Source organism: Pelophylax lessonae (genome assembly GCF_965119305.1).
Source record: "Pelophylax lessonae genome assembly, chromosome: 3".
Lineage (NCBI taxonomy): Eukaryota > Metazoa > Chordata > Amphibia > Anura > Ranidae > Pelophylax > Pelophylax lessonae.
In genome coordinates, this window is record NC_138770.1 from 660,573,274 (window position 1) to 660,598,021 (window position 24,748).

The 24,748-nt window shown below is 44.6% G+C and overlaps 1 protein-coding gene across 1 annotated transcript in view; it reads right to left on the bottom strand.

Moving 5' to 3' along the window:
• Positions 1 to 320: 320 nt before the first annotated feature.
• The window catches only part of FERMT1 (FERM domain containing kindlin 1), a 64,062-nt gene continuing 39,634 nt past the window's right edge, over positions 321 to 24,748 (bottom strand). The window contains exons 10-14 of the mRNA XM_082251240.1: positions 16,766 to 16,872; positions 12,582 to 12,806; positions 9,485 to 9,609; positions 3,160 to 3,301; positions 321 to 832 (exon numbers count right to left, since the gene is read on the bottom strand). Coding sequence (XP_082107366.1) covers positions 659 to 832; positions 3,160 to 3,301; positions 9,485 to 9,609; positions 12,582 to 12,806; positions 16,766 to 16,872 — 773 coding nt within the window. The 3' untranslated portion in view covers positions 321 to 658. The remainder of the gene's footprint in view (positions 833 to 3,159; positions 3,302 to 9,484; positions 9,610 to 12,581; positions 12,807 to 16,765; positions 16,873 to 24,748) is intronic.

Sequence of the window (24,748 nt, forward strand, 5' to 3'; positions counted from 1 at the left end):
CAACATTCCTGATACCACAGATTTTCTGTTTTCACACTTTGCCCAACCTACAGTAGTTCCTGGCCAGTGAACGTAGCATTGCCAGTACCAGTACCAGTAGGCCTACTTGCCTTAAGGGCATGGGGGCTGCTTTAGGTGAAGCTACCTTATGCCAGCTATATTCCCTGACCACATATACTGAGATGAACATTACAGTGCCGTAAAATACTTTTTTCCCTTTGTAAAAAACACACTTCTTGCCCTTCAGTGCACTATGCTAAAGTAAATGAGTAAAGGCTATTCTCACTTTGCACACGGGTCCTCACAAGTACTTGTAGAGTTTGGATGTGTCTGACCAAGGTCTGTTAGGTTATGAAGTCCACTGGCTAGTGTGGTCAGACTCTGGAGTCTATTGGACTGCGCAGTCATAGTTAGATTGTGTAACTGCTAATCAGGAAAATGGGGTTAAGACTATAAAAATGGTAATTGTTAGTTCAATGTCTCTCTGAATTGACATTTTTTTGTAACTTTTGGGCTTTAGGTGTAGTCATCAGGTACAAGGTGTTTTGAGGAGGTTCTTCTGACTATTACAAAGTCTTTACTTGTAAATATTAGATCCCAAGGAAGTCATGTTGGCTTTTCTGTCCTCCACATTTGACCTCCTTTGTTGAAAGGGAGTTCAGTTCTGGCCTCCAGTAAGTTTATGGAAAAGTTCTTCATCCAAGGTTTCATTCTGGTCTTTGGAGCGGGTGGAGAGGAAGATGTACCCTCCTATGTACTCATGGACCACTTTGCAACTTGCACTTTGACATGTGAAAGCGATAGAGATATTAGGATCAAAGTCAATGGCAACCTGAAAAGCAAAAAAAACCCACACTTACATTAATATTTATTATTGATAACAACAGGTATGATGTAATACGTTCCATATTTTAAAAAGAAAATTAGCAATTCTGTTTCCATTTAAAGAGAATACTGTATATCTCTATGTTTGATATCTGCCTCAGAAACCTCTAACGAAGGCCACCATTCTCATCACAGATTCATATTTTTTTTGTCAGGAAAGTGACATTACTTGCAGTGACGCTAAACAGGTACAGCTTCACTGCCCCAAACCTACGTTGTAATATGCAGCCTTTAAAACTAAAGTTTAGGTATGGCAAAATTTAACTAGTTACATTCAGGGCAAGATCTATGGCAATGTACGGAGCCTATTGGTATGTAGGGCAGTATACAGGGATCAGCAGGGCAGAGGACAGTTGGCCAGCAGGGTGGTGTACAGGGGGTCAGCAGGGCAAAGGATGGGAGCTCAGTTGGGGATTTTAGAGTAGGGGAGAGTCAGAGGTCAGGGGGATCGCCAGTGGAGAGGCAGAGGAAAGGGGGATCGCCAGTGGAGAGGCAGAGGACGGAGGGAAAGCCAGTGGAGAGGCAGAGGACGGGGGGATCGCCAGTGGAGAGGCAGAGGAAAGGGGGATCGCCAGTGGAGAGGCAGAGGACGGGGGGATCGCCAGTGGAGAGGCAGAGGACGGGGGGATCGCCAGTGGAGAGGCAGAGGACGGGGGGATCGCCAGTGGAGAGGCAGAGGATGGGGGGATCGCCAGTGGAGAGGCAGAGGAAAGGGGGATCACCAGTGGAGAGGCAGAGGACGGGGGGATCGCCAGTGGAGAGGCAGAGGACAGGGGGATCGCCAGTGGAGAGGCAGAGGACGGGGGGATCGCCAGTGGAGAGGCAGAGGACGGGGGGATCGCCAGTGGAGAGGTAAGGGACAGGGGGATCGCCAGTGGAGAGGTAAGGGAGAGGGGGATCGCCAGTGGAGAGATAAGGGACAGGGGGATTGCCAGTGGAGAGGTAAGGGACAGGGGGATCGCCAGTGGAGAGGCAGAGGAAAGGCGGATCGCCAGTGGAGAGGTAAGGGACAGGGGGGTCGCCAGTATAGAGGCAGAGAGCAGGGGGATCGCCAGTGGAGAGGCAGAGGAAAGGGGGATCGCCAGTGGAGAGGCAGAGGACAGGGGGATTGCCAGTGGAAAAAGAGAGGACAGGGGGATCGCCTGTGTAGAGGCAGAGAGCAGGGGGATCGCCTGTGGAGAGGCGGAGGACAGGGGGATCACCACTCAAGAACATTCAGAGTGTTGTCCTGTAGCCACTCCTTTGTTATCTTGGCTGTGTGCTTAGGGTCGTTGTCCTGTTGGAAGATGAACCTTTACCCCAGTCTGAGGTCCAGAGCGCTCTGGTGCAGGTTTTCATCAAGAATGTCTCCGTACATTGCTGCATTCATCTTTCCTTCGATCCTGATTCCTGACTAGTCTCCCAGTTCCTGCTGCTGAAAAACATCCCCACAGCATGATGCTGTGGTCACGGCACAGGGCTCTGAAGAAACGGCACGGGCGGCAGGCTTTTACTGCGGCAGGCTGGCTCAGCTGCGCGAAACGCCGTAGTACTATATCGGTCACGCGCGTGGTGCTGGGGGGCGAGCGCGCACCACTGGCGGTGCGCTCTCGCCCCCACTAGGCGGCGGGGATGCTGATGCACAGGGCTGGCGGTCGCGATTTCTGCCGGGCACCCGCAATAGCTCCCCGCTGAGAGAGAAGAACGGTCAGCTGCTGTAAACACAGCCAACCGTTCTTCTCTCTGAAATGATCACAGAGCGCCTGTAATCCTTCTATATAGGAACACGTCTCTATGATCATTTCACAAGCCACCCCCACAGTTAGAAAACACACCCTAGATGCCATGTTGAACTTCCAGTGACCAGTATGAGTGAGAGCGATAACACCAAATTTAACACACCTGCTCCCTATTAACACCTGAGACCTTGTAACAATAACGAGTCACATGACACCGGGGAGGGAAAATGGCTAATTGGACCCAATTTGGACATTTTCACTTGTAGGGGTGTACTCACTTTTGTTGCAGTAGTTTAGACATTAATGGCTGTGTGTTGAGTTATTTTGAGGGGACAGGAAATGCACACTGTTATACAAGCTGTACACTCACTACTTTACATTGTAGCAAAGTGTCATTTCTTCAGTGTTGTCACATGAAAAGATATAATAATTTATTTACAAAAATGTGAGGGGTGTGCTTTCTTTTGGTAGATACTGTATATTATGTATGAGTGGGACACAAGAAGCAGAAAAAATGACTAGGTGAACCGAAGGGGGGGGGGATAAAACAACCAACCTGCTGGATTTCCCAGTTCACATTCCATTGTTTCATATTGGAGAACCTCCAGGTGCAGATGGGGTTTTCAGTGGTCATATCTATCCTGATAAGCCTGTTGTAGGAAACTCCAAGTACTTCATCTTTCTTCAGATCCCGAAATCTTTACAAAAAGAAAACATTTTTTCTAACACTCATAAGAGCACAGCAACACATTTTTATTTTATGATGTTATGACAAGGGGGTGTCCGGGGCTCCATTAATTCTAACAGCAACCCTCTAACATGGGAAAATGCCAACTGCCACTTAAAAAACTTAAAGGATATGTAAACCCATAATTTCATATTCATGTTATATGTGCCTGCTGTACCATGTACATGTACTAAAATGTATCCTGTTCTCTTTGTGTGAACTCCTTGGTGTTCCTGCCAATCCCTCTACTTTCCCATTGCAAACTAACCACACTAAACATGAGAGCACAGTGTGGTCAGTTTTCTAGCTATGCTGGGAACTCTGCTCTTATCCAATCATCAGATTTGTGCTGACCCCCCCACCCCGCACAGCCATTTACTGGGAAGACCAGTGTCCTGCTGTTTTTCCTCCCCCAGCTCTCCGAGCTCCTTATGCAGCTGAAAACAGAAGGAATGAGATCACTTATAAAAGAGAGGAAAAAAGGTTTTTAAAATGCCGGGAACTCAGTGTGCTTGCCTCCAGTGATCAGACTTGTGTTGACCCCCCCCCCCCCCGCACAGCCATTCACTGGGAAGACCAGTGTCCTGCTGTTTTTCCTCCCCCAGCTCTCCAAACTCCTTATGCAGCTGAAAATAGAAGGAATGTAATAACTTATAACAAAGAGGAAAAACGTTTTTTAAAATGCCGGGAACTCAGTGTGCTTGCCTCCAGTGATCAGACTTGTGCTGACACCTCCCCTCTTCCCCCTGTACAGCCATCCACTGGGAAGACCAATGTGCTGCTGTTTCTCCTCCCCAGCTCTCTGAGCTCCTTATGCAGCTAAGAACAGATATGTAAACCCATCATTTCATGTTCATGATATGTGCTGGCTGTACCATGTAGTTGTACAAAAATGTATCCTGTTCTCTTTTTGTGAAATCCCTGATGTTCCTGCCAATCCCTCTACTTTTCCATTGCAAACTAACCACACTAGGCATGAGAGCACAGTGTGGTCAGTTTTCTAGCTATGCTGGGAACTCAGTCTGCTCTTATCCAATGATCAGACTTGTGCTGACCCCCCCTGCACAGCCATTTACTGGGAAGACCAGTGTGCTGCTGTTTTTCCTTCGCCAGCCCTCTGAGCTCCTTATGCAGCTGAAAACAGAAGGAATGTGATCACTTATAAAAGAGAGGAAAAAAGGTTTTTAAAATGCCGGGAACTCAATGTGCTTGCCTCCAGTGATCAGACTTGTGCTGACAACTCCCCTCTTCCCCCTGTACAGCCATTCACTGGGAAGACCAATGTGCTGCTGTTTCTTCTCCCCAGCTCTCTGAGCTCCTTTTGCAGGTAAGAACAGATGTGATCACTTAACCACTTCTGGACCGGAAGGTTTTCCCCCTTAATGACCAGGCCACTTTTTGTGATTCGGCACTGCATTAATTTAACTGACAATTGTGCGGTCGTGCGACGCTGTACCCCATTAAAATTGATGCTCTTTTTTTCCCACAAAGAGTGGTGGTATTTGATCACCTGTGCGATTTTTATTTTTTTGCACTATAAGCAAAAATTCTGAAAAAAAAAACAAAACAAAAAAAAAAAAAACAATATTTTTCACTTTCTGCTATGTAACATTCCCCAAAAAAATAAATAAGTAAATAAAAACAATATTTTTCATCTTTAAGGCTCGGTTCACACTTGTGCGATGCGGGAACGCTGCGAATATGCAGTCTGTTCCTGCATCGCATCCGCACCTCTGGCAGTTCACACTGCCATATGCGATACGCAGGGGGTGTCAATTAAAAGTTAACGACACCCCCAGTTTGATTGCATATCGCAGTGCGATCTGCAAGTACGCACAGAATCGGATCGCACAAGTGTGAACCACCGTGCGATCCGATTTTGATGCGGCTCAAAAAATGCCTCCTGTGCGTCTTGGTGTGGATGCAGTGCGAATTCAGACATACAAAGTGTATGGCTGAAATTCGCACCGCACATGAGATCGCATGTAATGAAGGAGCAGTGCGCTCCGAATTACATGCGATCTCCGCAGCCGCACAAGTGTGAACCGGCACTTAGGCCAATTTGTATTCTGCTACATATTTTTGGTAAAAAAAAATTCTAATAAGGCTCCTTTCACACGGCCGCTCCGTGTGTCCGCAAATCATCCCATCCGTTTGCGGATGATTTGCGGACATAATGTAAGTGAATGGCACTGCGGGTGTCAGCGGAATACCATCCACTGACATCCGATTTTCCTCCTTTCAGTTCTGTTCCGTTTTTACGAATGGAACAGATCCCTATTTTTCCTTCCGTGTAAAAAACGGAAAGGAAGGAAAATCGGATGTCAGCGTTGTCATAGACTTACATTATGTCCGCATATCATCCGCAAACGGATGGGATGATATGCGGGCACACGGAGCGGATGACACAAATGTCATCCGCTCCGTGGAAAAAAAAAAAGTCCCGCAGCGGACCTTTCACACGGAGCGGCCGTGTGAAAGGAGCCTTAGTGTATTTTGATTGATTTGCGCAAAAGTTTTTCGCGTTTACAAACTAGGGGAGAGATTTATGTCATTTTTATTTTTTATTTTTTACTAGTAATGGCGGCAATGAGCGATTTTTAGCGGGACTGCGACAGATTGGACCCCTAATTGACATTTTTGGGGGGGGGACCAGTGACATTACTACAATAATCAGTGCTAAAAATATGCACTACTGTAATAATGACACTGACAGGGAAGGGGTTAACCCAGGGGCGATCAAAGGGTTAAGAGTGAGCCTAGGGGGTGTTTTCTAACTGTGAGGGGGATGGGCTGGGAAAATCAATGCAGAGATCATCAGTGCTAAAAATATGCACTACTGTAATAATGACACTGACAGGGAAGGGGTTAACCCAGGGGCGATGAAAGGGTTAAGTGTGAGCCTAGGGGGTGTTTTCTAACTGTGAGGGGGATGGGCTTGTAAAATCAATACAGAGACCTGTGATCCTAAATAGGAGGGACACAGGAGCTCTGTATTGATTCCGGAGAGAACAACGGTCTGCTGTGTTTACAACAGCAGACCGCCGTTCTCTCTTCACGGGGAGCGATCGTGGGTGCCCGGCGGCAATCGCGGCCACTGGCCCCATGGATCGGCTTCCCCGAGTGGGTGCTATTTGCGGGAACCTGCCAACCTGCCGCTGTGTAACTGCGACGGCTGATTGGCAAATGGTAGAAAAAAAAAAAATTCTTTTTTATATATCTATACACAAATTTTTGCCTCTCATTTCTATTTTAAGTTGAATACAAGGCGAACGTTTACAATCACTTTAATGTTGAAACAAGAAATATTTGAATGATTACAGAGCCGAATTCTTGATGTCTTTTTTTTTTCCAATGTCTTTTATATCTGCCTAGAGTTTAGCTTTATTCACACATCGAAAAAAAAAAAAAAAAAAACTGCAGTAAAAATAAAATGCAGCTAAAACTTCAAAAGCAACTTCTTTCCTTTTATTGAGAATTTCTTTTGTCCGCTTCTCTTTTTTTTTTTATCTTCTATGTTCATCATTTTAGTAACCTCCTTCGTACTTTAGAAACACCTTTTGCAACTTTCACATCCTTCTCCTTTTTTGCGCTGTTTTTCCAGCAGCCAACTTCTATTATTTTCAGCCCTCTCTTCTTCCCGGCCTTTGTTCTTTTTTTACACCCTCTGAATCTTCCCCTATAAAGACACCCCTGCTATTTCTGGGGTTACATTGGTCACAGACTGCGCCGTGCTGGTGTTCCATTTCTGGAACAGGTCGGCACCGGCAAACATTGTATGATAACGGTGAGCTAATCACCATGGGACCTAAATACCGAGAGAAATCCATAACTGGGGCATTGTATTAGGCATTCCAAAATGCAAAGGTGGAGAAAGATTTTATTCACTGGGTTCAAATGAAAAAAAAGGAATACAAAAAAAAAAAAAAAAAAAAAAAAACGTGAACAAAATAATAAATATTTGCCGAAGAAAAGAAAACTCAGAAGAGATTGAAATAATTTAGGGCTCATTTACACTTGCTTCGACTTTAGCACACATTAAAGCGCCTGCCGCTTCAACATGCCTTTTTTTTTATGTGTTTTTGATTCTGTGATGCTTCGCTGATGCTTTTTTGAAGCTTTAATGAAGTTTGGCAAATGCTCTGTGTGTTCATTTTCTATTTGTTCTAAAGGGGCCCAGTAGAACCACGGTTCAGTAGTATCCCCAGTTCATTAGTATCCCTATTCAACAGATCCCTAGCTTATTAGTACCCTCATTCAGCAGATCCCCAGCTCATTAGTATCCCTATTCAACAGATCCCTAGCTCATTAATACTCTTGTTCAGCAGATCCCCAGCTCATTAGTGCCCCTGTTCAGCAGATTCCCAGCTTATTAGTACCCTATTTCAACAGATCCCCAGCTTATTAGTAACCTTGTTCAGCAGATCCCCAGCTCATTAGTATCCCTGTTCAGCAGATCCCCAGCTCATTAGTGCCCCTGTTCAGCAGATCCCCAGCTCATTAGTGCCCTTGTTCAGCAGATCCCCAGCTCATTAGTATCCTTGTTCAGCAGATCCTTAGCTCATTAGTGCCCTCGTTCAGCAGATCCCCAGCTCATTAGTATCCTTGTTCAGCAGATCCTTAGCTCATTAGTGCCCTCGTTCAGCAGATCCCCAGCTCATTAGTACCCCTGTACAGCAGATCCCCAGCTTATTAGTACCCTCATTCAGCAGAACCCCAGCTTACTAGTACCCTCATTCAGCAGATCTCCAGCTTAATCATACCCTCATTTAGCAGATCCCCAGCTTATTAGTACCCTTGTTCAGCAGATCCACAGCTCATTAGTGCCCTTGTTCAGCAGATCCCCAGCTCATTAGTACCCTTGTTCAGCAGATTCCCAGCTCATTAGTACCCTTGTTCAGCAGAACTCCAGCTTAATCATACCCTCGTTCAGCAGATTCCCAGCCTATTAGTACCATCATTCAGTAGATTCCCTACAACTGATATCAATGATGGGGCACTATTCCTACCACTGATATCAATGATGGGGCACTATTCCTACCATTGACACCAATGACGGGGCACTATTCCTACCACTGCCACCAATGACTGGGCGCTATTCCTCACACTGACACCAATGACGGGGCGCTATTCCTCCCACTGATACCAATGATGGGGCACGATTCCTACCACTGACACCAATGATGGGGCACTATTCCTCCCACTGATATCAATGATGGGGCACTATTCCTCCCACTGACACCAATGATGGGCACTATTCCTCCCACTGACACCAATCATGGGCACTATTCCTCCCACTTTCACCAATGATGGGGCACTATTCCTCCCACTGACACCAATGATGGGGCACTATTCCTACCACTGACACCAATGATGGGACACTATTCCTTCCACTGACACCAATGATGGGGCACTATTCCTCCCACTGACACTACTGAGGGGGCACTATTCCTCCTACTGACACAAATGATGGGGCACTATTCCTACCACTGACACCAATAATGGGGCACTATTCATCCCACTGACACTACTGAGGGGGCACTATTCCTCCCACTGACACCAATGATGGGGCACTATTCCTCCCACTGAAACCACTGACGGGGCACTATTCCTCCCATTGACGGGGCACTATTCCTCCCACTTACGGGGCACTATTCCTCCCACTGACACCAATGATGGAGCAATGCTTACTGCCAACTGATTCTGGGACACTCCCGATGGCCACAATGCGGCTCTCCTAAAGTCTTCATTTAGAATGTTTGGAAACCCCTGATCTACGCCAATAGGAGACTGCTGCCCGAGGAAGGCCTTGTTTTTTTTCCACTCTGAAGAGCGATCTGTGTTTAGATCACTCTTCAGCGAACATTTGACAGAGGAGTGAGGAGACATTGTATGACTTCCCCACTGCCTGTGTTAATCTCATTAATTGCTGGACTACCTTAATGCAACCACGTGTGTTGTTTGCGGTTGAGGGGCAGTTGCACTTGCATGGGGTATGATTCCTGCTATGCGTACACCCCTGACCGCTGCCCTTAGCTGTACTTCAGATAATAGGCCTTTCTATGAAAGGAATCTGAGCAGACACACAGTTCTGGTTCATTCAGTGAATTGTAGGTTGGAGCTCGTTAATCAGTACAAATAGAGAAATGTTTACCTTACAATGTAGTAGGCCAAGCCAAACTCCGGCAAAGACTGCCACGCCTGAATAAACCTCATCTTGGCTTCTATGAGAGGCATCTGGGAAATATTCTGCTGGGCCTCCAGAATACGAGATACTAACTATGGAAGAGAAACAATAAGACCTCAATAAAATATGAATAAAAGAATAATTAAAGCTGAAACACATTTAAATATATTCCTCAAAAGCTAAAAATACAGTTTTTATGCACCAAATGCCTTTGCCAACCCAGAAATTACTGTGTAAAAGGCGCAGTGACATCATCACTGTGCTATACATAGTTTGTGCAGAGCGCAGAGCAGTGGGAGGGCCCAAGCAGGCTCCACCCACTGTAGAAAACTACAGGAGGGGGCAGAGACAAGATCATTCACCAGAGGCGTAACGGAACCTTCAGGGTCCCGGTGCAAGACACCATGAAGGGCCCCCCTGGCTGCAGACCTTCCCACTGGCTCCGGGGGTTCATTACTCCCATCACGGGACCTTTTAATACAGTCCCCCAGCGGGCCACCTTTCTGTCGTCTTGGGATCCCCCCCCACAGTGGCAGAATGCCAGAACACAAGTGTGACCTTTGTGACCCTGGTAATTCGACCACTGGTGTCAGTAGTAGTGATCGACCGATATCATTTTTTTAGTGCCGATACCGATATTTTGGTCATCGGATATTGGTATCGGCCAATATTGGCCGATATTTTTGGACATTTAACTTTTTTTTTTTCAGGTACTGTTGTGGAGGGAGCTGGGGGTCTAAAAGACCCCAAACCCCTCCTCTGCACTTAAAAGCATTCAAAACGCCAAGTTTGGCTGTTTTGAATGCTCGCATTTTTTTTAATTTGCCGCCGAGTACCGGAAGTGATGTCATTACATCACTTCCAGGTTTTTTTACAAATGTGGCTTTGATCGGGTCTTCTCTTCGGCAGCCATGCAGGTAGGATGCCCGGGCCTCCCGGTGGGACAGGAGACCCGGGCGAGCCGTGGAAGGCGGCGGGAGGGGGAAGATGTCCCCTCCCACTCCTTGTAATGACAGCCGAGCGGCTTCTGAGCCGCATCGGTTGTCATTACAAGTCAGCCGACCGTCGGCTATGGACACCGCTACCGGGGTGATGCCTCTAGCTGCAGGCATCACCCCGGTGCAGCACTTTCCCAAAATATCGGCAATATCGGTAACCTCCGGGGCCGATTCCGATATATCGGGGAAAGTGCAGATCGGCCCCCGATATATCGGCTTTGCCGATAATCGGCCGATCCCTAGTCAGTAGTTTTTGATTTTTCAAACTGTAACCACAAGAGTGAGCGCTCTATGTATAAACAGTGCTTGCATGTGAATAAATAATATACAAATACTGAATCAACATAAAAAATAAAAAGAAATTAAAGTCCAAAAAAAACTTGAACTTGAATTTCTTTTTTATTTTTACTTTTTTATGTTGATTCAGTATTTGTATATTATTTATTCACACGCATGTGCTGTTTATACATAGAGCACGCACTCTTGTGGTTTGATCATTGCACAACCTTTATAGGTTTGGGAGAGCAGCTGCACCACATTTAGATAAATTGTGTATTTTTTGAAGGTTTTTTATTTTTGTTGTTTTATTTTTTATCATTTTATTTATTTATTACAATTTTGTTTTTTTATTATTTTTTACATATTATTAGGACCTCCGTTGGGGGGCTATGGTGAAAAATCAGGGGTCTTAATAGACCCCTGATTTCTCACTTTTGAGATAGAGAAAGGGACTAAGGACAGATTCATCAGTCCCTTTCTCTGCAGCCTCAGCTACACAGAATGAAGGAATGCAATAGCTCTGTACAGAGCTTCCCGTTGATTCATAAACTGAGGCATAGTAAACACAGTTTAATATTCTCCAGCTATGAATGAAAAAAAAAATCATTAGAACAAGGAGTTGGCCAGTAAATTAAACAATTACCGACTCCTTCCCCGCTCTCCATCCTGACAGGTCCCCCACAGCAGCTAGTGGGAGGTGGGAGGGGCAAACCTGGCAGCACTGTATGGGGGGGGGGGTAAGGGAAGCACACAGGGGCCTAGGGCAGCAGGACAGGGATAGGGAGGCAGTGGGAGTGGCATGTGGAGGAACCAATGTCTCTCCTGCAGCTGCTGAATGTCTGTGGGAGGGAGGGGAAGCGGGCATTCAGCGGCTGCATGGAGTGATCAGTTCCTCTTTATGCCGCCGCCTCTCAACTGCCCTCCTACAGGTGTACAGGGGAAGGGGGGGTTAAGGTTCAAATAAAAAATAAAAATAACAAACATTTTATACTTACCTTGCTCTGTGTAATGGTTTTGTGCAAAGCAGCCCCGATCCCCCTCTTCTGGGGTCCCCCACTGGGGCTCCTGGCTCCTCCCCTTCACCGGTTACCCCCACAGAGAGTCACTTTCCATGGGGGCACCCATGCGGGCGCGCTCCCCATTCCCTCTGCTGTGTGCATTGACACAGACAGCGGGACTCGGCCTCAACCCCTGCTCCCCTGTCACAGGATTTGATTGACAGGAGTGGGAGCCAATGGCTCCTGCTGCTATCAATCTATCCAATGAAGACAGAGACAGCAGCTGGAGCCGCTGGGCTCGTGCACATCGCTGGAGCGGATAGGCTCAGGTAAGAATAAGGAGGGGCTCTGGGGGCAGCTGCAGCACAGAAGGTTTTTCACCTTAATGCAAATTCAGAGCAATTCGTTACTATTTTATTTTAAGATTCAGATGTATCCAAAATTTACATTCGGACCGAAATGAATTGCACGTGTCTAGCCAAAAATGCGCACTAAGCTGAGCATGCGCAGCTCAGTGTGCATTCAGTGAAAGACTGCAAGCAGGCAGGTAAACAATTCTTCTGCAACAATAAAAAAGAAAACTGCTCACAATTACATTAGTCGAGTTTTGTTGCACTTTGAGTGACGTTGCACATTACACAAGAGAGAAGATGTCCTAGTAGCTTACATGATGACATCATTGTCTGTGACTGTATATGTGACATCACAGTACTGGGACCGGTGTCAGAGAAGAGGCTCCTAAACGAAGGGGCGAGTAATGACTGCAGCTACAAAAGGGTCATCACATACCTGCTTAGCTTTGTACTTCTTTGCATATTTTGGTGACACATAACACTCTGGTTTAATGTCCACGTTTTCTAAGTCGGATGGTATTTGCGCTGTTGTCGTGTTTATGTCTTTCATCTTCAGAAATGAGAGGATGTTCTGGACTTCCGATCGGTAGGTGCTGTCCGCCATCGTCTTCCCTTTTGCAGCAAGTATGCACGCTGCCATCCACTTGGCATATTGGCTTTCCTGGAGGAAATAGGGAATGGTTGGTTAAAGATAAAACTATCTCTTGGTCCTAACATGGCAGTATATGGCAGTATACTACCACATGTATACTGCCATAGATTAGCGTCGGGAAAAGGAAAATTATGGTAAGAATTTGATACAATTTTCCATTTTCCTGGCGCCAACATGGAAGTACACATGTGGTGTTATGAATTGGCACCAGGAAAGGAAAACTATGGTAAGTATTTGATACAATTTTCTATTTTCCTGACGCCAACATAAAAGCATACGTGTGGTAGTATGCTGCTGTGAAGCGACGCCAGGAAAGGTAAATTATGGTAAGTATTTGATACAATTTTTTATTTTTATGGCACCAACATGGGAGCATACTGTACATGTGGTAGTATGCTACTATGAATTGGTGCCAGGAAAGGGAAATTATGGTAAGTATTTCGTATAATTTTCTGTTTTCCTGGCACCAACATGGCAGCATACATACAGTGCTTTGCAAAACTATTCGGCCCCCTTGAACTTTGAGACCTTTTGCCACATTTCAGGCTTCAAACATAAAGATATAAAACTGTCATTTTTTGTGAAGAATCAACAACAAGTGGGACACAATCATGAAGCGGAAGGAAATTTATTGGATATTACAAACTTTGTTAATAAATAAAAAACTGAAATTTGGGCGTGCAAAATTATTCAGCCCCTTTACTTTCAGTGCAGCTAACTCTCTCCAGAAGTTCAGTGAGGATCTCTGAATGATCCAATGTTGACCTAAATGACTAATGATGATAAATAGAATCCACCTGTGTGTAATCAAGTCTCTGTATAAATGCACCTGCACTGTGATAGTCTCAGAGGTCCGTTTAAAGCGCAGAGAGCATCATGAAGAACAAGGAACACACCAGGCAGGTCCGAGATACTGTTGTGGAGAAGTTTAAAGCCGGATTTGGATACAAAAAGATTTCCCAAGCTTTAAACATCCCAAGGAGCACTGTGCAAGCAATAATATTGAAATGGAAGGAGTATCAGACCACTCAAATCTACGAAGACCTGGCCGTCCCTCTAAACTTTCAGCTGATACAAGGAGAAGACTGATCAGAGATGCAGCCAAGAGGCCCATGATCACTCTGGATGAACTGCAGAGATCTACAGCTGAGGTGGGAGACTCTGTCCATAGGACAACAATCAGTCGTATACTGCACAAATCTTTATGGAAGAGTGGCAAGAAGAAAGACATTTCTTAAAGAAATCCATGAAAAGTGTCGTTTAAAGTTTGCCACAAGCCACCTGGGAGACACACCAAACATGTGGAAGAAGGTGCTCTGGTCAGATGAAATCAAAATCGAACTTTTGGCAACAATGCAAAATGTTATGTTTGGCGTAAAAGCAACACAGCTCATCACCCTGAACACACCATCCCCACTGTCAAACATGGTGGTGGCAGCATCATGGTTTGGGCCTGCTTTTCTTCAGCAGGGACAGGGAAGATGGTTAAAATTGATGGGAAGATGGATGGAGCCAAATACAGGACCATTCTGGAAGAAAACCTGATGGAGTCTGCAAAAGACCTGAGACTGGGACAGAGATTTGTCTTCCAACAAGACAATGATCCAAAACATAAAGCAAAATCTACAATGGAATGGTTCACAAATAAACAAATCCAGGTGTTAGAATGGCCAAGTCAAAGTCCAATCAAGAATCTGTGGAAAACTGCTGTTCACAAATCCATCCAAATTCCATCCAACCTCACTGAGCTTGAGCTGTTTTGCAAGGAGGAATGGGCAAAAATTTCTCTCGATGTGCAAAACTGATAGAGACATACTCCAAGTGACTTACAGCTGCAATCACAGCAAAAGGTGGCGCTACAAAGTATTAACTTAAGGGGACTAAATAATTTTGCACGCCCAATTTTTCAGCTTTTTATTTGTTAAAAAAGTTTGAAATATCCAATAAATTCCGTTCCACTTCATGATTGTGTCCCACTTGTTGATTCTTCACAGAAAATTACAGTTTTATATCTTTATGTTTGAAGCCTGAAATGTGGCAAAAGGTCGAAAAGTTCAAGGGGGCCCAATACTTTCGCAAGGCACTGTACATATGGTAGTATGCTTCCAAAGATTGGTGCCAGGAAAGGCATATTACATAAGTATTTGATACAATTTTTCCATTTTTTCCAATCCCTACCTTCCACCCCCTCTAACCAATCCTTCTAGACAATTTTTACCCGTACCTTGAAGCCAGATATACTCATTCCCCCTCTAAGTCCCTCACTTCCATGTATTGGGGGCAGCGACTCCAGTGGTATAAATGGAGCCCCAAAATGTCGGTCCCTTACCAACCCCCTATAATTATGTTGTCCTCCTCCGGATCCTGAGAGGACCTTGCCACTGGACAACCAATGGGAAGTGTCCTCATCATGCAGGAACCCAAAGAAGGACCAAAGCAGGAGGTGCTTGAAAGGAAAGATATCTACCATATGGTCGGAATTCACCCAGGAGCCTGGATCGGCACCTGGCTCAGCCTCTCAGCAAGCTGCTGAGAGCCTATGCCAGCCGCTCCCTGACCCTCCACAGCCCATCGCTACAGTGAGCATGGCGGGGGTAGAGCAGAAAGCGGTGGCTAACAGTCACCAGCTCTCTGCTCATCGAGCTCTGAGAACTGATCAGCGGTTTTGATCCCTCAATTCTCAGTCTTAGAGCCGGTGGGGGACAGATGAAGCATCGGACCGATGCTGCATCCACCTACGTGAATATAACTTAAAATAAAAAAACTTCTTTTTTAAGCAACTCAACCCCTATATATCCAAACGTTTACACCTACCCATATAGCCATGTGGACCCCCTTCAAATGATTGAGTTTCAATGCTTCTAATGAAGGGTACTCCTAATGCAATAGCATACAAGGACCTTTTAGACAACTGTGTTCTTCCAACCTTGTGACAACAGTTTGGTGAAGGTCCTTTTCTGTTCCACCAGGACTGTGCCCCTGTGTACAAAGGCACGTCCATAAAGACATGGTGTCACCAGTTTGGGGTGGAGGAACTTGAGTGTCCTGCACAGAGCCCCCCCAACCCTACTGAACACCTTTCGGATGAATTAGAACACTAATTGTGAGCCAGGTCTTCTCATCCAACATTAGCACCTGACCTCATCAATGTTTCTTTTGGCTGAATGGACACAAATTCTCCTAAGAACACTCCAGAATCTTGTAGAACGTTTTTCTGGAAAAGTGGAGACTGTTAAGCCTCGTACACACGCACCGATTGTTGGCCAACCGATCGGCCGACTTTTGTCCAGTGTTGTTGTGTTGGTTGAAATGTGCTCTAGACTGCACACAAATTTTTTCGGCCAACAACAACCAACTTCAGAAGTGATGTCATGTGCTGGCTTACTTTCCGTGTGTTTTTTCTTCTCTGAGCATGCCCAGTCTTGCTCATCTGATTTTTGTCTGCCGAAATCTGTACTGACTGACGAACAATCGGCCGTTCTGTTGACGGCCAACAAAAATGTTATAGCCTGCACACCAGATTTTGTTCGGCCGAAAAGTCGCAGTCGGTTGTCGGAAGCATCATACTAACAAGCCGACAATCGGCTGATCGGACAATGGCCGAAAATTTACGGCCAACAATTGGTGGTGTGTACGAGGCATAAATGTTGCAAATGGGGGCCAACTCCAAAAAATGCCCATTATTGGAATGAGATGTCCACCAAGCTCGTATAGATGTGATGGTCATTTGGTTGCAAACTTTTGACAATATAGCATATATTTCAGGCTCAGTTCACATTACTGTGTGTCAGGAACATGCGTAAAATCGCACAATTTCCCAACGCAAAGCAATTAATTCAATTGTTCACACAATTGTTTTCTGCCTGTCCCAGCAGTGACTGGCGTTTTACAGTGCGGAAAAATGCCTGTCACCATACTGGTGTGAATTGGCCCTAAGTAGGAAGATATAGAAGAACTTTTATACTTACATTGTCACATCTTAAATATATTTCATTCATTCCTTCAGCAAATGGTATGAGCAACTTTATGCCAAACCTTCTCTGTGATACATTGACGTCTGGAACAACTTCACAGCCTAAAAAACAAATAAACTAAAATGTACCGATTGAAAGAATGATTTATTTTATATATTTTAGCAGTTTCCACTGATGTCTAATTACCCAAATATTTAACATGTATAAAATATTTATTATAGAAAGGTCTCGTTATCTGCAAGATTTGTGCATACCGGTGTATATATTGTATATACATACATTCAAAAGTACAGTAAAACCTTGGATTGAGATTAACTTGGTTTGAAAACATTTTGCAAGACAAGCAAAATTTTTTATAAATTTTGACTTGATAAACAAGCGATGTCTTGATATACAAGTAGCGTCACTTCACAACGGAGTATAAAAGAGCGCTCAGTGAAATAGCAGCACACTGATCATGCCTGTGCATTTCCTTTCTGCAAACATATTGTAAAGCGCTGCGCAAACTGTTGGCGCTATATAAATCCTGTATAATAATAATATAATAATATTTCCTGTGTTAGACTGACAGCAGTGAATGAGGATTAATTGGCTATTAGAGCTGGCACTCTCTTATTTTAATCTGAATGCTGCTATGCCAGGGATTACCTTGCGGTTGATGCGTTTCCTGGTGTGTTGTGCAGTTTTTTCCCACTCGTATTTTTTACGAGTTTTTATTGCGTTTATGATGCTTTTAGTGTTTTTTGGGAGGTGTCTGTTATCATGCAGGACAGGAGAAACCAGAAAAATGCATTAAAAACACAAACACTGCATTTTTGATGCAATTCTGCTGCATTTTCATTAAAGTCTATGGAACGGAAAACGCAACCTGCTGCGAGAAAAAAGTTCCTGGCCTTTCCAAAAAAAGCAGTTGTGGAAAACGCAGAAAAGTGAATCTGACCCATAGGAAACTAGGTTAGATGTACTATAGTGCATGTCTGCAAAACTGAAAATTTAACGAGAAATGCATAGGCCTGAACCAGGCCTAAGAAGCTGTTAAAAAGCAAAATTTAGGTACTTGTATCACTAAAACTCAAAGCTGAGCTTAGCTCAAAAAAAATTTTCTTTGTTTCTCCTCCCTCCCTCTTACACAAATGTAAAAAAAAGATACCTTTTTTACTTTAAAGAACTTTCTGCTTTTTGGCCCAGGCCTCCTTTTTTTATAATATCCCCCCTTCCAACTAGATTTGTTCTTCCCATGTCCTACGTTTTTGCCACCATCTTTAAAAATAACTCCATTGGTAGCCAGCTCCTTCATTTTTGTTCCTTGTGCCGGTCCACCAAAGAAATCTGCGGCAGATCTTGTACATGCGCAGTACGAGCTCTGGTAAGGACGGGAAAATCGCCCTGGCCAGAGGCTCTTGTGAAATAGCGTATACGCGAGATTTCCTTTGAAGGCACTGGTGACGTAGGCTTCCTAGGTTTATGTAGATCAGCATTGTCGGAGACAATTCTGAATTCATTATTTGCTTCCTTGTTTCAGGTCAGTAACTCAACAATAACAATTAGGATGGGCTCCCACCAACATGTGAGATTAGGATGGGCTCCCACCAACATGTGAGATTAGGATGGGCTCCCAACAACATGTGAGATTAGGATGGGCTCCCAACAACATGTGAGATTAGGATGGGCTCCCACCAACATGTGAGATTAGGATGGGCTCCCACCAACATGTGAGATTAGGATGGGCTCCCACCAACATGTGAGATTAGGATGGGCTCCCACCAACATGTGAGATTAGGATGGGCTCCCACCAACATGTGAGATTAGGATGGGCTCCCACCAACATGTGAGATTAGGATGGGCTCCCACCAACATGTGAGATTAGGATGGGCTCCCACCAACATGTGAGATTAGGATGGGCTCCCAACAACATGTGAGATTATGCTGGTATAAATGTCCTCCTTGTTGCATCTGAAAAGCATTGTCCTGGGTTTTAGACTTAAAAATGGTATCCTAAATTGAACGCTTGTCTATATGATAGGCTTTACCTTGGGAAATGTGAAGCATGCCAGTTATATACACAAAGCATAAAATGAAGAGTCCTCAGTATAAACACTTTGTCCTTTCATACACCTCCCACAAGGACACAACATTCCTTAAATAATCTCCCAATGTGGTGACTATGCAGTCCTCCACTGTCCATGATGTATCTACACCAATCAGCTGAAAGCTCCATCACATGGGTTCTGACACATTACACAAACATCTCAGCCATCCCTTTTAGGACATGATGACTTGACCTCAGATATGTGACTTGTTGAAGTGCACTGGACAGCGTTTTAACCAATTTTACCACCTTACTAAAATTAATTACAAGAATCTCAGGTAAGGTATTTATTTTATTGCATACTTACATTGGTTCAGCTTGGCACACTACATAGTACAGGGCCTTTTCAATGGTACCACTCATGTAATCAAAACAGCAATTTTTTAATAAAATAATAACCATGTAATTGTTCAAAAATAATTAAAAAAATAATAATAATAGTGAAAAAAAATCATGGGCAATTCAAATAAAAGACCCCATGCTTATGCCTGCATGGGTTTCCTCCAGGTACTCCCCTTTCCTCCCACACTCCAAAGACATGCTGGTAGGTTAATTCAATTCTGTCTAAATTGGCCCTTGTATATTTATGTATGAATGTGAGATAGGGACCTTAGATTGTAAGCCCCTTGAGGGCAGGGCTAATGTGAATGTGCAATATACACTATATTATCAAAAGTATTGGGACGTCTGCCTTTACACACCCATGAACTTTAATGGCATCCCAGTCTTAGTCCGTAGGGTTCAATATTGAGTTGGCCCACCCTTTGCAGCTAAAACAGCTTCAACTCTTCTGGGAAGGCTGTCCACAAGGTTTAGGAGTGTGTCTATGGGAATGTTTGACCATTCTTCCAGAAGCACATTTGTGAGGTCAGGCACTGATGTTAGACAAGAAGGCCTGGCTTGCTGTCTCCGCTCTAATTCATCCCAAAGGTGTTCATTGGGATTGAGGTCAGGACTCTGTGCTCATCCCAAACTCGCTCATCCATGTCTTTATTGACCTTGCTTTGTGCTATGATTAAGGCTGTAATGGTCGAAACGTGTCAGCATTGATCCTGTGCATATGATGTAGCCAAATAAAGAATAATACCAAGGAGTTATCGAGTTACCGGCCTAATTTTTTCTTTGGACATTTGAACAGCAGATTGGGGGTCCCTCAGCCTGAGTACTGAATTTCAGCAATTATTTTTCAATTGTGTGGTTGAGCTTGTGCATTTTCTGCTTGTATTTGCTTTGCGCACTGGTCCAAATCATTTGGTGGAGGGGGGATTATGGTGTGGGGTTTTTTCAGGGGTTGGGCTTGGCCCCTTAGTTCCAGTGAAGGGAACTCTTAAGGCGTCAGCATACCAAGATATTTTCATGCTCCCAACTTTGTGGGAACAGTTTGGGGATGGCCCCTTCCTGTTCCAACATGACTGCACACTAGTGCACAAAGCAAGGTCCATAAATACATGGATGAGCGACTTTGGGGTGGAGGAACTTGACTGGCCTTCACAGACAAGGTTTTACCTTGTTGATCCATGCTCCCCTTTAATTTGAATATATTATATTGTAGTTAGTTTGTTAGTTAGGTATTTTGTCACTTGGTTGTGGTTCACTTATAGCTTCATGATTGCTCTGTATTCTGTTTGTTGGTGTTTGGATGAGTTTTGTTACACTATTAACCACTTGCCGACCGCCGCAAGTAGATATACTGCGGCGGTCAGCCCCTCACAGGCAGAGTGACGTATGGGTACGTCACTAGCCTGTGAGGCTCTGGGGAGCGAGCGCGTGGTCACGGACCCCCCCCCCCCCGCGCGTGTGACCGGCGGACCCGATGTCCGCCGGTCACTCAGCGATCGTCGGGGGAGAGGGAGAAAGTCAGGCGGCTAGTATAAACAAGCCGCCTGTCATTCTCCCCTGTGTAGAAACTGTGATCACATGGTTCTACTATGTAGGACCGTTGATCACTGTTTCTACAGCTGAAGCCACAGCCAATCACAGTTAGAATCACGCCCCTAGGGACACACACAGCCCCTCCCTCTCAAATAAAGTTAACCCCTTCACTGCCAGTGTATTTTTACAGTAACAGTATAGCACTGATTACTGTAAAAATGTCACTGGTAACCCCAAAAGTGTCAAAAATGTCAGTCAAGGGTCCGATCTGTCTGCCGCAATGTCGCAGTACTGCAAAAAAAAATCGCCGCCATTACGCGTTAAAAAAAAACAACAAAAATGTCAAAAATCTTTCCCTTTGTTAGTAAACGCGATAACTTTTGCGCAAAGCAATCAAAATACGCTTTTTGCGATTTTTTTTACCAAACATATGTAGCATAAAACAAATTGGCCGAAAATGTTAAAAAATTTTGATTTTTACTTTTTTTTTGGGGGAAATTTCATATAAAAAATGTGAAAAATATTGTTATTTTTGCAAAATTGACGCTCTTTTTTTGTTTATAGCGCATGATCAAAAAATCGCACAGGTGATCAAATACCACCAAAAGAAAGCTCTGTTTGTGGGAAAAAAAGGACGTCAAATTCGTTTAGGTACAGCATCGCACGACCGCGCAATTGTCCGTTAAAGTCACGCAGTGCCGAATCGCAAAATACCCCCTGGTCTTTTAGCAGCCAAATCCTGCGGGGCTTAAGTGGTTAATATATCCTATATACAGTAAATTATATATAGTCTGGTTTCAGTTTATTGAGTGCAGCTACACAGATCCGGTCATCCTTGCTGCTGAATTCGGTATCCCTGACAATATGTCAACAAAGACTACGCGATGCCCTGACTCTTGGGCCTCAAATCTCAATGCGTTTTTTTGAGCTTCAAAATAACTTGATAGGGAGTAATTCAGAGGTATTGAATTTCAAACATATGTATTTAGAAAAAGGTTTACATTCATACATTATATACAGTACAAAGAATTGCACTTGGGTACTTCAGCATATAACACCATTGTCAGAGATATTATAACTTGATTGTTTATTTCTTACAAAACTCTAACTATTGAGATATTTCTAGAATGGTGTCTCAGCAGGACAAAGCAACATATATCTACCCCCAAATGGTCTGGTATAGGAGGAGAAACACAGGGTGCAAAAGACAAGAAATGATTTGGGATCCTCAGGATCCCTCACCCCAAGTAGTGAAGGTTACTTGTGGGACATGATGGACATTTACAGTATGACCTAGAATAACTCATCCAAACCTAAGGTCCCAACATAGAGTCCCCAGAAAGGTATTCATTCAATCCACTTTGATAAATGGTTTCTGTATTACATCACTGCATTCCTGGTTTGGAAATTATTCTAGTTTGAGTTATTTGAAGTATTCCAGGTTTCAGTTATTTTAGGTCAGGGGTCTCAGAACCTTCCATTATGGGGGCCACATTCTATGTTTTATAAATATTCACAGCCCGAAAAAAAAAATCAGTTTTATAAATGAATGAATAAAATAAAAAAAAATAAATGAATGAATGTGTTTTACTTGAATATTTTCTGTAATTAGCATGATATGATTCAGAACAACAGAAAGTCCCCATTAGAGTTCCCCCTTGAATTGTGAAACCCATCAGACTCCCCCTACATTATGGTCCCTGCCAGAGTCTCCCCTTACACCAGTGTCTTCATTATAGTTCCCCCCTTACATCAGGGTCCCCATCAGAGCCCCCTTTTACACCAGCGTCTCCATTAGAGTCTTATAGCCCCCTCCTAGGTAGGTGCTAGTGAGAGAGTATAGTTTTTGGCTCTGTCTGCTTATTAGAGGGGCTGCAGGCAAATCTATATTGCTCTTTGCTTACCAGAGAGCAGGATCTGTGAGTGAGCTCTGCTCATTGTGCTCAGTATGCGATTCATTGTGTTTAGAGAGTGGGAGGAAACCTAACCAATGGATGCATAGGCTTTAATGCAGTCCTGGTGATTGGCAGTGGCAGATCGCCTCGATGCATTCTGGGATGCTGTATAAAAGCCAAGAGCACATGTGCTGTGGGGTCTTTGACTGGAGAGCACAGTCCCAGAGGGAGGGGGGCGGCTGCCTCCTCCTCTGTAGCAGTGGCAAGGGGTCACAGGAGGTCATCCTGAGGGCCAGGGGAACGGAGCTGGACCCAGAGAGGTCCAGAACAGCTGACTAAAGGGGAGACACTAAAGACACTGTAAAAACAGTATCGTGAGTACAGGTACTCGTGTCAAGGGGCCTGACCTGAGGGGGGCCACCCCAGGAGTAGAGTAGTCATTGGATGGGTGTTGGCGGTCAAGAGAGAGAGGATGTTGAGGAGAGTGTCCTGAAGATAAGCGACAGTTCACCAAGTCATCTTAGGAAAGAGACTTAACTCAAATTCACCTTTAGTGGCAGGATGAATCAACAGCCTGGCTGTACATCAAGATAGAAGTCCTCCAACATTGTGCATAGTTAATTCGGAGAATCCCAATATTCCCTTCTCCTATCCCTAATTTATAATAAAACACAAAAACAACTACATACCCCTGGACTGGTTATTGGAGCGAGCCAAGGAGGAGAAGGGAGAGACTGTACATGTCAAGGCTGCTAATGGTAACTCAGGGGGACCCGAGAAGTGTACATCTGGCAGTCTCTACGAGGGCAGTGCTACAGTCCCCCTTACATTAGGGTCCGCATCAGAGTGCCCTCCTTAATTAGTGTTCCCATCTAACCTGTGTTGGAGACCGCTGGGGGGAAATGGAGACCAGCTGATCTGAATCCTCATTCTGAGAATCTGCCCCTGACCATAGCTGCAGGTAAGATACAATCTCATAGCGGGTCAAATGTTGCACATGGGCCACAGTTTGGAGTTCCCTGTACTGGGTCATGCATGCTCTCTATGACGTACGGGTAACCTTCACTTGGGGTAAGGGATTCTGGGGATCCCTCATCGTCTTTTGCACCCTGAGTTTCTCTTTGTACATCAGGCCATTTAGAGTTGGATATATGTTGCTTTGCCTGGCTTACACACCGCTCTAGAAATATCTCAATAGTTTGATTTTGTAAGTATTAAATGATCAAGTTATAATATCTTTGACACAACGGTGCAAGAAATACTTACCTTAAAAAGTACTTCTCCTGCGCTGCCATCTCAGGTGTGGGCAGCTGAAGCCGCAGCGTCCCTCTTCATGTCCTCTTCCATGACGTCGGAGTCCCACAATGCACTGCACCGGCCCCGCTCGTCACTTCCGGTGCAGGCGCAGCATTCCCTGCTAAACAGCTTCTGGGCATGCCCAGAAGCTGTTTAGCAGGGAATGCCACGCCTGCACCGGAAGTGACAAGCGGGGCCGGTGAAGGCCCATTGATTCCTGGGAGCGATGACGTTCACCTCCCAGGAGTCATCGCAAACCTAAAGAGACGGCGCGGGCCGCGGCCGCAGAGGGAGGAAGTGGAAGGAAGGTGAGTATATTTTCTTCTATAATAAGGATAATAATAAGTGACCAAAAAATAAATAAATCGGCAGTATCCATTTCTTTTTCAGGCTGCACTCAGCAAGCGGATGGCCCAAAATCAATTTTTTTCTCTGCTTTAAGTATGCATTAAGGATCATACCTGGAGTTTAAAGTATATCCTGTAATGTGTTTAGTAAGCTGATAATATTGGTTATAACAGTGTCTTGTGCTCCAGGTCACATATCTGAGGTCAAGTCATCATGTCCTCCCAAAATTACCTAAAAGGGATGGCAGAGATGTTTTGTAATGTGTCAGAACCCATGTGATGGAGATTTCAGCTGACTGGTGTAGACACATCATTGACAATGGAGGGCTGCTTAGTCATCCCTTTGGGAGATTATTTTAAGGAATGTTGTGCACTTGTGGGAGGTGTGTATAAGGAAAACGTGTTTATACTGAGGACTCTTCATTTTATGCTCTTGTGTATATAACTGGCATGCTTCACATTTTCTAAGGTAAAGCCT